Source organism: Polyodon spathula, chromosome 3 (assembly GCF_017654505.1).
Source record: "Polyodon spathula isolate WHYD16114869_AA chromosome 3, ASM1765450v1, whole genome shotgun sequence".
NCBI classification, from domain to species: Eukaryota; Metazoa; Chordata; class Actinopteri; order Acipenseriformes; family Polyodontidae; genus Polyodon; species Polyodon spathula.
This window is the reverse complement of record NC_054536.1, coordinates 17,620,938-17,636,604: the sequence shown is the minus strand read 5'-3', so window position 1 is coordinate 17,636,604 and position 15,667 is coordinate 17,620,938. Positions and strand designations below refer to the sequence as shown.

Sequence of the window (15,667 nt, the reverse complement as noted above, 5' to 3'; positions counted from 1 at the left end):
ACCTTGGGGATATGCTTTCCCCACAGGAGATAATTAAACTTCAAGACACCATCAATGAATTTTAATTTACAAGGCAGGGGGGTTAACATTTTCTGATAAGAGACTAAAAGATCTAATGTACATTAATCATACGATTTTTAGTCAAGCCGAGGAGATGGCTCGGGACAGTCAACCCCATATGGTTAAGTTACCTCTATATTCGTGTCGAAGTGCGGGGGCGTGATTAGTTACTGGACTATAGTAATTGATCCTCCAAGTCTAGTTCAATACAGCTACAATTGTAAAATACTATTCTCTGAAATTATTAAATTGCGTTCGCCGTATTAATACTATAATGTAAGGTGGTGGTCTGCAGGTGTTAGTTAATAATTACAACAATTGGTAAATTTGACATATATTTTATATTAATTGGTTCGTTAAGGCAATCAAGTAAATACAGACTTTGTACCATTTTTACATTGTAGTTTGGACTTTTAGAAGAGAGAGATCTCTCGTCAAGATAGCTGAGAGACTCTCCTATATCTATTACTCTCTCAGCTTATCTATATAGATATAATCCTATAGATATATATATATCTATATATATTATATATAATATAAAATACAAGTGACAATGGTAAAAGATACTGTTGGCTTATGGAAGGTTTTCTTTTAAAATAGGAAAAGGTTCATAGAACTCTTAACTACAGGTTTACTTGTGACACCAGTATATTAGCAATACGCTGCTCTGAGCCATCCCATGAGCTATCATACTATCTTGGTTGGACAAGTTAATAGACCCTAATAGAGACAGGGTTCTTCATAAATACCTAGGTTTAACTGCAGCACCAGCTTTGCTTTCTTCAGCTCCAGGGTAATATAGTCTCCTTGCTGTCCCTCGCCTTGGAAGATAACACCTTCGCTCTCCGAGGTTTTAAACTTGAGGGCAATGACGTCCTTCAGGGTTTTCATTTTCTTATACCTGAATCGGTATGATATCACCCCATGGCCATCGAAGTTAATAACATCGGCCCCTAAAAAGAGAGAGAAGATAAGCATTCAGTGATTAGCTAATGTTATACGTGTTTTAGTAGTTGATGGGAAGGACACATGGACAGGAGCTTGCTCTTTGTTATAGTGGTCACATTTACTGAAAAACTGCAGCTGGAGTTGACTGATAAACCACAGCAAGACTGGGAAATTGTAACTTAACCCATGAAGCAGGGAAGGCATTCTCAGTAACCTTCAAATGTAATGTGAAGTTAAAACTAAGGCAGTATTTTAATGATGTAAGCTGCTATTTTGGACTCCAAACAAAACCGAGTTCCCTGTGTCCTTGTGTAGCAGGGCAGCAGGAAAGGCAAAGCCTTGCCATAAATGTATTTGCTTAGTTTTGTTTTTGTGTTTAAGGTAGAACAGGGTACCATTCCACCCCTATGTATATTTATTTGTTTTATATGTGGAGGACGAGCAAGCTGTCATCTGCCACGTTATTGTTTTGTTTTTATTTTGTATTGTTTATTTTAGAACGGGATACTCCCCACCCCTGTGCTTATTTTGTATTTACTTTGTATTACGGTTTATTTATATGTATTCATAAATATGTCGGCAAAGCCATATGTTTTGTTAGTGTTTTACAGCGTCGATGGAAGACCCATCCACATTAAAAACCTGGTGCAGAAGGTGACCATCTCCTGAGTTAATTGTTTAATTGTTGCTAATAAGGAGAAGGTCACCTGCATAAAAGCCTGCACTCTGGGTGGGGGTAAAGAGGAGAGTACAGGAGAGCGAGAGAAGAAAGAAAATTAAAAAAAAAAAAAAATCATAAAAATCATACAGGTTCAGTGACAGCATTTGCCCAACCTGACCCATATTGGCTATTTTGTTTTTTGTTGATGATTTGTTTTATTTAAACTTTTCAAGGATGAGATCAACCTTCATGAGCCCTATTAGGGAAATTCACAAAATCCCTGTTACAAACTTAAAGGTGTAAACATAATTCTTTAAAAATGTTTGGGTCCAAGTTTATGCCCTGGGAAAATGATAAATGGCTTGTGAAAAAGTCATGCTAATGAGATTTTTTTTTAAATACTTGGCAATTAAACCTTTTAGCCCTGTGCAATCACTGGGCTCAATAAAAGTTGAGTATCACCATTGTGTGACCTTTACTTTGACTTGTATTGCTTGGCAGATTTCCTTGCAGATTCCAACAGCATTCCCAGGTTCATTACGGTATAATAAATTGATTGTCTCTTCAGCTGTGTGTCTATGCCTATCGTAGTTAAGGTATTCTGCACTGTGAAGAATAATGATGCGATGTGTACTGGCAGGTACCTGCTTGAATTTTTTTCATGTACATTTCTTTATCTATAAATCACTTTATGTTACATATTCTCAGCTTCCTTCTACCATTGACACATATCTCACTTTCTCACTACAAATGCCCAATCTGAATTGCTTTGGGCTTACTTGATTTTCAGAGCATTTGACGAGAGGTCTTGCCATACTATTGCCTCTTTTAAATAACATGTGACACGGACCATGAAATCTAGTCTGTTTTGTGTACTTTTACCCTGTACTAAAATCCAATCAAGTTATATATACCGTTACAAGTTACTGATATGATAGCTTGTTTAATTTTAAAAAAGAAAGCTCATCATGAACTGGACTGGATTTATTGATTGACACATGACAGCAGCTAATAACTGGGCTCTACTAACAGATTGGTAGACACAGGCACCAGGGGCGGGTTTAGTACGACCTACAGCTCTCAGATGGTAGCACCGTTAGGCAAGTCAAATTTGACCTAGATTTAAAAATGTGTCCAAAATAAATCGAAAATGTGCTACAATCATTACTGCAGTGGATCTGGTAAAATAATGTGGAAGCCATATATATATATATATATATATATATATATATATATATATATATATATATATATATATATATATATATCATATATATATAATATATGTATATTGTACATATATACATATATACATACACACACACCAAGTAGTAGTATGAGCAGAAAAAACATCCAAAGCAACCACAGGACAAAAAAAAAGAAAGAAAGAAAAAAAGAAGCCAGTAATTTAAGAGACTTCACGTTCATATTTTTTTTTTGCTTCTAGATATATTGTCCAGGTTTACGCTGTCTGTAAATTCCAACAAACTCAGTGGATACAGAGAGCTGTGTCTAAATACGGACAGGTACTTACACAGCTGCAGGATGCTCCATGCTCACATTCAACCCCTGGATTAGGTAGAGTGTGACCTGTTAATGCTCAGCATTTCAGACGTTTTTTAATTACTGTTGCGTACAATGATGTTTAAAACCAGAACTTTTTTTTTTTTTTTTTAAATAATAATAATAACAGAAATGCAACAATCATAGAGTGGTCCTCTGGATTTCAGTTTCATTTGCTTTTAGCGTTTCTGCTTTGTTAGTCACATGCTTTTTGTTAACTTTAGGGCTTTAAATATTTATATTTTGCCATTTTTTAACTACACGTTCATACTTTGTTACACAATGTGGCAGTGTGCCTCCTCCTTGTATGTATTTTGTATTATTTTTTGCGTGTGGTGTATTTATGTTGGTGTACTGTATATGTATTGGTGCATTGGTGCATGGGATATAAAGTGGGGTTATGTAGCACAAGTGTTAAAAAGTGTATATTTGAATTTAGACATGAGGATGTCATAATCAGTTTACCTGCAGAGTAAAATGTATTTATATGGAAGCACGGGAAGTGTACAAAGTAGTTCACATAGAGATTCCAATTGAGTGATTGATTAGAAATCCAATCTTGGTACAGCTGCATAAAAGGGTGAATGTTTCACTCACTCAGGGTTGTGTGTTTTCATAAGTGGAGAAAGGGAGCGAAAGAAGGAAAATTTTAAATAACAAATAATTGCTATACGTGCTATCTTTCAACCGGCACAATACTTGTTTGTCTGTTCGTCCACTGTCTGTTTTGTCTGTCTGTTTATTTTGGCCAAAGTGCTGTTTGTTTTGTGTATAAGTGTTTCGTTTTATTTAAACCTTTTATTTTACTTGTATTAATAAAACACTGAGCACCGGAGTGTCTCAGTTTCGCCCGCAGTTGATGTGTGTCTTGCATTTATTTCCTGGCCTGACGTCACCCCTACAGCCAGCCTGTTCACACACCACCACACAATTTAAGATTTAAATAGATGAAACCATGAAATGTAAGATTTTTTTCAATGTTATGGCCATGAAATTTATGAAAATGGACAGTGAAAAAACTGCCAGTTTTGTTTTTGTGCAGTGCTCAGTTTGATTTGTGTGAGATGTTGTAGCAAATTAGATTAAACGGAAGCAGGGGACCACAGTGCCTTGTTGGAGAATGATTTTCCTACACTTTGCAACAAAAAACATTAATTACAGTAAGCATTACCCTTATAAATGTATAAAACACATTTTAGAAGTTATCTTTCTTACTATTGTTTTGTACGTATCTGTAAGCAGTCTTTAATCATCTGATATTTATTCTACTATGAAGTTTCTGTAGTTTGACCCAGATATTGAGATTGAGTTGCTTGTTTCAAAGCTTTAAATAAGTAACTCAAGGGTTATATATAATGGCTTGGTTAGTACAGCACTAGTAGCACTGTAATTACACAGATGGTTGTTTATATACAATATAATAACTAGGTAACGTGTCAGAAACAATTGGTTTATTTTCGATTTTGTTAAATACAGTTTAGGAAAATGAGGGAAACATGATTGCTGGTGGTAAGATCAGCAACAACACTGGATAGACATGCTTACAAAATGATAAAAAGAAAAAAGTGCTTCTAATCAGCCTGATGGGAACTAAAGTGTACTCTGTGTCTGCAGATAAGAAGCAGACGTGAGGACTTGTTTTGTATTTTGTAATACAATTGCTGATGTATGTATTACTTTCACAGTAGAGGCTGCAGACAAATGTTACGTAGCATTGTTTTTAATTAATTCATGTTTTATAAAGAAACTAGCTTTAGTGTCTCTGCTCTAGTCACCATGCTGAATGGTTTGTTTCTGTCATGAAATGTAAGAAAGTGGGGCTTTCAATTCTGAAGAGGGGGGTTCAAATTATGAAAATAGACATTTCATGCTGCTCACTGAACTTTAAGCCACCAAAATTGGTTTGTGTGATTAAATCCAATATACTAGCCTTAAACTGTAAGAATACTTTCACCCATATTTTCCAGGAGGATCATTTTTGCACGTATCAAGAACTTGCTCCAATTGCAGATACTTTTTGTAAGTGCTTATATTATGTGTTAACAAGGGTGCTTATCCTGCCATACAACTGAAATTAGAAGAATAAGTAGACTGTTTTTTAAAAGCCTGTCTGTTCTCAATATTAAAATCCAGTTACTCACTCATTCATTTGATATACACAATTACCAGCAGCATGCCCGATTGTAGGTTTTGTGCATAAAAACCCTTACTGAAATTGAAAAGGTTAACTTTCCTTAATGCACGGCAGTATAGAAAACAGAACTGCTTTGACTAATAATAACAGCATGCTGCTTGAGAACCAGATATGCATGTCTGTCCAATTTAAATGTTAAATTTGTAATAAGGTGTGATCAACTAAATTGCTCTTTGATCAATTTATCAATCAATTCACTGGGATTAGTGAAAAACACAGGAACACATGCATAGCACACACTCATGGCTGACTCCTACTTTATGCAAATTACTTCCCTCACTTGTCAATTGATCAATCTTTTTTTTTGGCCAAAAAGCTCTCAAAACAGCAGAAGCTAAGTTCCAAAAATCATAAGCTTACGCATCAAACAAAAACATCCAACAATACAAACAGACACTATAAACATCGAACAGAGGTTCTGCAATAAAATGTAGAATCAGTCCATACTTTTACATAAGATCAAGTTTTCAGAAAACGAATGCATTCAGAAAACTGAATCAGAAAATAGATATTTTTTTAAACTATACTTTTCTGTGTTGACAGAAATTGGAATACATATTCTTATTACAATTCTAACTAGAACTGCCAGGCAGTTTTACTGCTTCCAAGCCCCAGTACCAGTACCAATAACTCTAGCAATTACTGGAAGCAGGTTTAGTTTAAAAAAAAAAAAAAAAAAAAAAAAAAAAAAAAAATGCATCAAACAGCCATTTTGGTTTCAGGTCAACACAATTTTTTAAAAGTCAGTTGTATTGATATTGTATCAGGGATGATGCTTGTGAAGTTTGGAGTTAGTCATGTAAATCGTTTGTCAACTGATGCAGGTTTAAATTTCAAATGTAAACGTAAAAGTGGCGGCCATATTGTTTTATAAAAAAATCACAATTTTCACATATTTGTATCCCATTGTTACTGGGACAATAACTACCAAGTTTGGAGATTGTTGGACAAACGGTTTTCAGACAGCAGCAGTTTGTTGTTAGGGGCGCGTTTCGATAAGATTTTTGGCAGCCATTTTGACATTAAAATTTATCACAGTAACTTCTGCTTCGCAAACTTGATGCGGGTTTGGATGCTGATGACATATGTCAAGTTTCAGATCAATCGCTTCACCTGTTCTTAAGAAGGTGATTTCGAAAGGTTTTATTGAAAAATGCGTCACGGTGCCAATTGCAAGGATGCAGCAGCAACATTTTTTCCTCATCTGACAGCCAACGTATCCACCTTGTTACCTGCCAAGTCAGAACCTAATCAGTCACACAGCTTTGAAGCAGCAGCACTTTAAAGTTTTGGGAAGAAAAAAAAAAATATATATATATATTTTTTTAAACTTTAACAATAAAAATAGGCTTCCCAGCCATTGGCTTGGAAGCCTAATAAGTTCAACTGTATACACACACTTTACTTTTTGAAAAACGGGCACTTGTGCATATGTTGTAGTATGGAGGATTGGAACAGACAGGGTATGGTTCAGTCTTTAATAAAAAAAAAATTGTGGTATAAAACAGCAAAAGCACAGATGAAACACCGTCACAGCTTTGATATTTGGACAAAACATGTTAACTAAGGTTATTTCATTTGCTGAATGTGATGACAGGTTTCAAGCAGTTCTATCTGCTAAAAAAGTTAGTCATAAAGATAGAAAAGAGAATGGCTTACAGCATACAATGATGACATGACAACCATGACTACAACAGTAGCCTGTACCAATCGGTTAATTGGCAAACAAGCAGACAACATCAGATGGGCACATACACAGTTCAATCCCGCCAAGGTGAGAAGCATCTCAATCAGCAAAGGCCAAGCAATGGATATGGTGTTCTATATTGATGGCGAGGACATTCAACAGTGTCAGAAAAGTCTGTAAAGAGTCCTGGGAGCCAGTACAATGGGGATTTAACCCCTTCTGCGCTAAGGTAATTCCCTGTGCTAGAGGCATTTTGTGAATTTGTGGTTCACCTGTTTTACTTAACCTCCTTGTGCTCTGTCTTTTGGGTGAGACGTTGTAAGTGACTCTGCAGATGATGGATAGTTCACAAACTCTAGTCTCTGTAAGTCGCCTTGGATAAATGTGTCTCCTAAATAAACAAATAATAATAATAATAATAATAATAATATATAATAATAATAATAATAATAATAATAATATATTTGATTTATTGGACAGGAATTGTGGCATATACTAAAGACTCTATCCAAGGAGGCAGAGGGAAGTACCAACTGGCTGGTTGAGGAGAAAAGAAGCAGATTGGGGACCTCAAAAGAGAGGTGATGGTGGAAATTAACATCAATAAAAAGTAATGGATGGCTAAGGTAAGTAAACTAGGCTAGGTTGGGTGGAGGTTGGAGGGGAGTCCTTCCTGAGGTGTTGTAGACTAGTTGACGAAGCACCAGACACAGGAGGTGCCCACCTGATGATCCCTTCCAAAAGCCCCATCCAGCCCATTCGAGACAGTTGCCATGCTGAGGCACTGTGGAGGCCACACTTTGGTTAATACCTGGAGCAAGCATCATATTTGCATGACTAACTTATATGTAATAAAAATCAGTCTTGGAGGCTTTAATTTTAGTGACAATTAAGTATTTTTTTTCAACCCTGCACTCTTTTTTTATTTACAATTACTAAAGTGCAACACCTCAGGTACTGTGAAAAATCTTAACGTTTTAGATACAAATATTTTTAATGTTGTTTATCTGCCAAAAAGTTTTTTTTAAAAAGGTTTCCTACACATGTTAATGAAATACTCACAGTATGGACAGCCAAAGAGCTCAATTCTCATTCCAATCTGGCCTTCAACATTCCAGTCAAGAGGCACAATTCGCAGGAAGCGAGCAACGAATGCATGCTGCAGGTCATGACGGACCACACTCTCAGTGTTTGTGTTGCCTGTAAATGCCTATAGGAGGGAAGGGAGAAATCTGGTTAGTAATAATCCTCAAGTAACCTATGTCTGGAGTCCATATGCAAAGGTACACATTGCTCTACATGTATTTGTGACAATGCAAACATCTGGGACTGACTAGTGTAGTGTGCAAGGTATATCTGTATTTGGACTAGTTTAAGTTGTAATAATATAATACCTTATTTGAATTCAAATCATGCAGAACCCACCTTCATTGAAATAATCAGACTGGACAACGTTTCTTGTGAATATAAAGGAACAGTTTTATTAGAAATAAAACTAAATAAAGGAAAAAAGTAAAGGTGCAACAACTAAACTAAAATAATACAGAAAGGAAGAATTAACTAAACTAAACAGTACAGAAAAGGAAACAAACAACGACCCCCCACTCCTGCTGGTTGATTAGTGATCCAACAGATTCTATGAGAGATTCCCTTAAAGGTTACAACTGCATTCCTGACAGCTATTTAAGACGAAGGTTAGTCTTAACAGGGGTATCGCTAGTAACACAAATATCTACTTTTGTTAATATTTGATCAATCAAAGAATTGTTAAATCGGTCTCATATTTATAGTTGAATATATTTCAATCTCCGTCGACTTCAAATGTTTATCCAGCTCTTTCTCCGGTGATCAATGATAACTAAGTTAGAGATTTGATTAGAAGTACTTTTAGATTTTGGATGTCTTATACAGCGGACCCACGCACCAAGGCAAACACTAGAGTAGCTATCTCATATTAGAGTGTCCGAAAAACGCTATCTCTGTATAAGCCGGTCGCAGGCTGGGTCTTCAGATTGTCAGAGTTCAGAGACTTGTTTGTGTGTCAAGAGCCTTGGATTTTGTGTCGGGAGCCCTGTTTAAATGTCCTGCTCATTCTTTTGTAACTTTCTCTTTACCCCTGTGATTGGATAGTTTGTTCATTTTGGGCTGTATCTGAGTCCACATGGAGTGTTTCCCATTGGTTGTTCTCGTTCCGAGACAGCATATTGTTCTCAGTTGGTCTGCTGTTTCACCCTCTCGCGGCTGGATTTTGAGATGGACTGTTTTCTGCACAAGGTGTCAAAGTACCCAAAACTGTCTCCCTTGTACCCACTGCAAGATACTGCCGACGCCAAAGGATTCATTCAGCGATGGTGGAGATAAGCCGCTTGTCCAGTATTTAGTTTACGACTCTTTTTCAAAGCATTCTTTGTTAGTGGCGAGTTTGTGACCAGAAACAAAGTAGACACATGGAATGGTTTGGGACACCCTTATGTATATTTCAATTCCGTTAATTTCATACACAGAATGATATTATGACCCACTCTGACGCTACACTGGTCATTATCTTACCGTATTTCAAATAAAAATGTTGTATTCATAAAATACATTTAAATAGAACCCACCAATAGATAAAGTAAAAAACTGTCCAGATATGAAACTGTATGTTGTATATTAGTGTTAGCATATAAGTTTTTACTTTAAAATGAAAAAAAAAAAAACATCAGGACATTGTCTTTTACATTTTTGTGTAAACCTAAAAATAAATTTAAAAAACTATTAACAAATACATAATATATATTAATTATATATAATATATTATTGTATATATATATATATATATATATATATATATATATATATATATATATATATATATAATATTTATATATATATAATTATAAAACTGTATTACTGTACTATTTTCTAAAGGGTAACTCAGCTCATAAAACAAATAACTAACATGCTGTCAGCTGGGTGGGCTGAAAAAAAAGCCTGCAACATAAAAGGTCTCTGTGCCAAGCTGAAGGTATGAGCCTGTTGTAAGGTACGTTGCCAAAGAAATTAGCTTATTGTCACAATTCTGTCACTTGTTTAATAAGTTAATCTCTATTTCCCAAAATCACGTTTACAGCGTAGTCTTCATAGTTACAGAACTCATGCAGACCAAATACAACTGCTTTCAATTTTCAGTCAAAGTTCAACCATACAAATACAACAGGATTTAAAACAGAATTGTGGCAAAATGTACAAAAATGCCAAAACACAAAACCCCCAGAAGAATGTACCCATGACCATAGGGATTTTGTTGTGGAAGACAGCAAAGGAAAGAAGGTACAACTTAAGTGTGCAAGCACTGCTGAGTTATTATTAAACATATATTGACAGAAAAAAATAAAATGATCAAGCATTTTAGAAAATAACCAAAAACACTACTTTCATAAAGTATATCAAAAACAAAAGCCCCCCCCCCCCAAAAAAAGATTTATATAAAAAACAGCTAAAAATAAGCCCTGAAAAATGCAATTTAAAAAACCGAAAAACAGAAGCACTAGGTATACATATTCAGTTATACTGTACTACACATTGAGATTCACTCACATTGTATGTCACTGTTATTTGTACAAGGATAAATCAGAATGGTCTGTAGATTACACCTACAGTAGCTGCCATGCTCATTTTATGCACAGGTACCAAAAAAAAGCTTTATTTGGGACTGAAGCACTTGCATTTTGAAAACATAAAAGTGATTTACTCCAGAGCTAAAAGGCATATTTGAAACATATTGTGGCACCATAGTTCAAAACTAAACACAAACTTCCTGTTATGGGCAATGTCAATGTGAGGGGTTTTTTTTACACTCTTTTAATCAAAATCCTCCTGTCTATGTTAGCTGCTAACCCATTACATAAAGTACTTCGGGAAGAAATGTATGCAAATGAAATACGACACTTTACCATCCAAAATCTCAATCACTTTGACACACTTTGCTGACAATACCCCAGCTACCACGAGATGCATACTTATTCTTCTTCATGTTTATACAACATTGCTAACCACCACTTGCAAAACAAACAGAAGCTTTATGACCGTCAATGTCAAACTAATTATAATTGAACAGTTTGTTTATGGAGTGCTGTGGTGTCTTACACTGCAGTTGAAAAACAGCAAGGCAGCTTTGTTTCTTTAGAAATTCATTCAATGAAGTATGACCTTTTCAACGTCAGTCAGACTCAAATACCGGTTACAATGCAACAGATATTTTATATAATAACCCCTTTTAAGGGTACATTTTCAACTGGGGACACAAGCAGTTTAATTAAGCTAAAACTGTACCTTAATAATAGGCACAGTAAGCTAAAGCTGCTACTGTTTTAGCACAATACTGAGAACAAGCCATAACAGATACTTCTCCGGCCACGGTTATTGGTTTAGCCTGAGAAGTAAACCCCAGAAACTGTCACCATATGTACTTTATATACCCTCAGAATCTGGCTGAAAGAGTGCTGCTCAGAAACTTGACATTGGAGCAGCTTCACTAATTCCTTTACTTTTTCCTTACTTGTCCTGAGCTCTGTAAGTTAAAATTACTGAAACATTCTTTGAGATGCAGATCACAGTTATGCAGTAATTGCCAATGAAGCTCTACTGTTTTGAAACTTTTAAAAATTTTTTTTTTTTTTTTTTTTTTTTATCAGTGGTTTAATTTTTCATGTAATTTAAAAAAAATTTTTTAAAGGCTACTGTGTTTCATTTTAGCACTGCATCTGTAGTTGTGCCTTGCTCTGGCATCAAAATCTGACCCCTAGAGTTAAATATTTACTCTGAAATGGACTGTCTATCACAGGGAGCATTGTGGAATACATATGCTTTGTTGAGACCTGATATACAGCTATGGCCAAAGGCTTTGCATCACCCTGGTGTATCAACTAATTTTGCTTCATAAAGTTGAATTGAACCTGCTAAATAATGTTACATATATCAAATATTCCATATACTTAATGAAAAACTGAAAAAAATGTGTATTGTGCTATGTATTATTATTGTATTTTATTATCATTACAAATATTTGACAGGCCTTTGAACAGTTATGGGGAGTGGAGATCTATTAAAAAGTTACAGCAGTACTTTTCACCAGTATGAAAATAATAAAATAACAACCTAACTTGTTTTTCTTAATTTTCTTGCAAATATTTTTCTCACTTCGGTAGCAAGATAAATACATCTCAATCAATATATCATGATTTCAACATTTGATATAGCTGATTGATGCATTACTTTCTCTAAAACATAAAGATAATCAAGAGTTTAACAATTTCACCAACAATTTTTTCAACTTAATTTGAAATTCTGCAATTAATTTACTGCTCAAGGGTGACCTCTGTCTGAACTCATGGGGCTGCTCCTAACCATTAGTGGTCACTGGAACACCATAATGTAAACTATTCCAAGCCAATTTGCCTTCCCAACCCACAGAAGCACAAATGCAAATACAGCACTTCCTGCACTCTGCACAAGCAATGCTGGTATTTAGCGGGCTGGTCACATGACTCACCCAGTGCTGTAGTTTCTTCACTGGAGGAGCTGGTTTCAAACAGTAAATAAATACATGTTTACTCCACCTTCATTATAAATGATTACACAGTAACAAACAACTGTTCTGAGGATCTATCTATCTATCTATCTATCTATCTATCTATCTATCCTTCCATCCATCCATCTACACACACACAGTCAATTCTCGTTAAAACAAAGTTAGATAAGCGAATTTCCTGATACTACAAATTTTCAGTATGGTCCTGTGTAAATTTAGTAGTCACTTATTGTAAATGACTTCACTTAGTACGAATTTCCTGTTATCGCTCTAGTTTGAACAGCTGAGTGTAAAAAATTATTGGGAAATCTGCATCCATATTAGTGCTCTGTAGTGTATTTTAGTGCTGTTTTGGGACTGCAGATTCTATGATGCACTTTGACCCACAGTGCTCACATATTGTATCTTTGCAGACAAAAGTGGAGATGTTGAAAGCAATAATGCACCACCATACAGCAGAAGAAAGATGTTGCTGCAGATTTCAACATTACCATTTCATTAAGTTGTTTTTTTTGTTTGTTTTCTAAAAATCTTATGATTGAGTCCTCAAAAATAACCACAAAAAAACCCCACTAGTTACTAGTTACAAATACAACACATTTGACCATAACAAATATAAAATTGTATAGCTTGTAGTCAAACCAGCTACAGCTGCACTTACTTTGGAAAACTGACACAATGGACGACAGCCTTTTCTTATCATAAATTATTCAAGGACAAAACCCAGCAGTTTCATTCCTTACCGTTTTATCACTACTAGTGCACTTCATTTAAAACTTCCTCTGGGAACAGAATTTGAGTTTTCTAATTATAATCCATTCCCCATATTTAATTGTGTCCAGTATCTACTATCCAAGATTCTTAATGTCATCCCCGAAGACTACAGTACAAGAAAGAAACTCCTGAATCTTTTCAACAAATGCAAATTCAGGATTTTTGAAAATGATGAATTCAATATTAATGCAGACTGTCTTCCTATTGTATTCCTAGTGAATATGATAAGAAGATTCTAGTAATCATCAGAGATTTTTAATGGCTTTACAGAAACAGAACAGATTTTTTTTAACCATTTAAAGTCTGTAATACCTGTCCAGTATGTTCTTATGTTCACTGAAGAAGAAAGGTTTCTTTTTTCCCCCCATGGGATTTGGTGGGCCCGTGCACCAAATTTTGTAAAAGAACATTTTTTTCTTATAAAATACTGTTAAATAATATTGACTAATAAAAAGAAACAATCAAATACACACTGTCTTGTTTGTTTCCATTTTATAGTAAATAATATAAAAAGGACAGTTAATGCTTGTCATTTCTGTGAGCAGATCTGATGTTTTAATCATAATTCATAACTTCAAACACTCCAATCACACATTCTGAAGTAAAACCATAAGACCACTCCCATTTCATTTTTCATGATGCTCAAAACACGTCACCACAAAATAACCCTGAAGAAGGCATTAGCAAAAACATTGCTTATATTTTTTCTTTTACCATGGACTCATACACTATGTTAATTAAGGGGATACCTATTGGGCCACAGTACAAGCCTTTCATCTCATTATTGCTCTAGATCTTATTGAACAGACCATCTTTACAGCACAGCGGGATCACCTATCCTAGATATTTAATCATTTAAATGCCTTTAACCTCCCACTGCAAGGGGCGAACAGTGATATGCTGAATTATTAAGTTCAAAACAGAATGGACTTCAGAATGTGGAAATACGGAAACTTTAAAAAATATGTTCAGTACCCTTCAAGAATGACAGATCAGCACTGACAGTGTCAAGGAATGCATCTATGTCATGAAATCAAACAGAATGGTTAGATTTACATCTTGTTTCATACATAAAAGCCATGCCCATTGTGAACTTTCCAGACATGTGCATCACAAATAAGGGTGGATTTGATAAAAAAACTTTCCCAAGAAGCTGCCTGAAGAAAATGCCAATTGAATGATTTTAAAGAACATAGTCACCTTTTACATTTTATGCAAACTAACTCAATCCATATCTTAGGTAAATATTTTAACTATGTGTTGCTATCTCCATTTCTACAGGGTTATTGTGACATGTTCTGTTGGGTTTTTGATGGGTTACCTAGCAATAACAATACACTGTAGTTAAGCTTTCTTTAAAGAGCAATTATTACCAAGAACGTTCCGCTTGTAAGAACACATGAACCAAGCTTGTAGTGGTTAAAAAAAAATACTGCAGTTTTCTTTAACAAATTGTGTTTTAATGTTCTGTGATAAACCACAATTAAATGCAAACCCCCCAATTCAAGGCATTCCAGACCACTGTTGCTCTGCTGTAAAATGAATTTTAATTATTATACTTATAGCTCTCAGTAAATGTTTACCGTGGTACACAGTAAAGCATGGCAAAACTATAGTAATCATGGCAAAGTATAACAAATACAATAAGCATGGCAAGAGAGAAAATTTAACAAGGTAGGCTTTTATTTCTGAAAAAAATGCACACAGTATGCTATTAATGCTAAAAGTGTATGTAAAATGTATACAGTATGCTAGTAATGCTAATGGTGCTGGTGTTACATTTGTGTAGTCATGCACTGCCTGAATTTTCCCTTACAAAAAATACCACAGTAAATTTGCATGGTAATGTCACTCTTTTGCCACGGTTATACTACCATAGTTTACCTTGGTTGGACATACCTTTCTGGGATTCTTGTAACATTATTTCACTATGCTTTATTACAGTTTGCTATGCATTTTGTATGTGAAGATTTTAGAAGGGTTGACTTTATTAGATTACAAATATTCACTTTGTACCATTGATTTAACATCCTGCCTTTGTAGTGACATACAAACAGGCAGTGTAATCCCCCTTCTTATTTTATTGACCTTATTTCTTGTACCTTCCTGTTACAGGTGGCTTGAGAGGTGTGTGTGGGTGGTGACGTCAGGTTCAAGAAGCAATGGACACAGACATGGACGGGTGAAGCGGAGCGCTTGGTTGTGCTC

The 15,667-nt window shown here is 35.2% G+C and overlaps 1 protein-coding gene across 1 annotated transcript in view; it reads right to left on the bottom strand.

Moving 5' to 3' along the window:
• The window catches only part of cntnap2a (contactin associated protein 2a), a 471,866-nt gene that overhangs the window by 235,790 nt on the left and 220,409 nt on the right, over positions 1 to 15,667 (bottom strand). Inside the window, exons 4-5 of the mRNA XM_041244554.1 lie at positions 8,176 to 8,323; positions 810 to 1,013 (exon numbers count right to left, since the gene is read on the bottom strand). Coding sequence (XP_041100488.1) covers positions 810 to 1,013; positions 8,176 to 8,323 — 352 coding nt within the window. The remainder of the gene's footprint in view (positions 1 to 809; positions 1,014 to 8,175; positions 8,324 to 15,667) is intronic.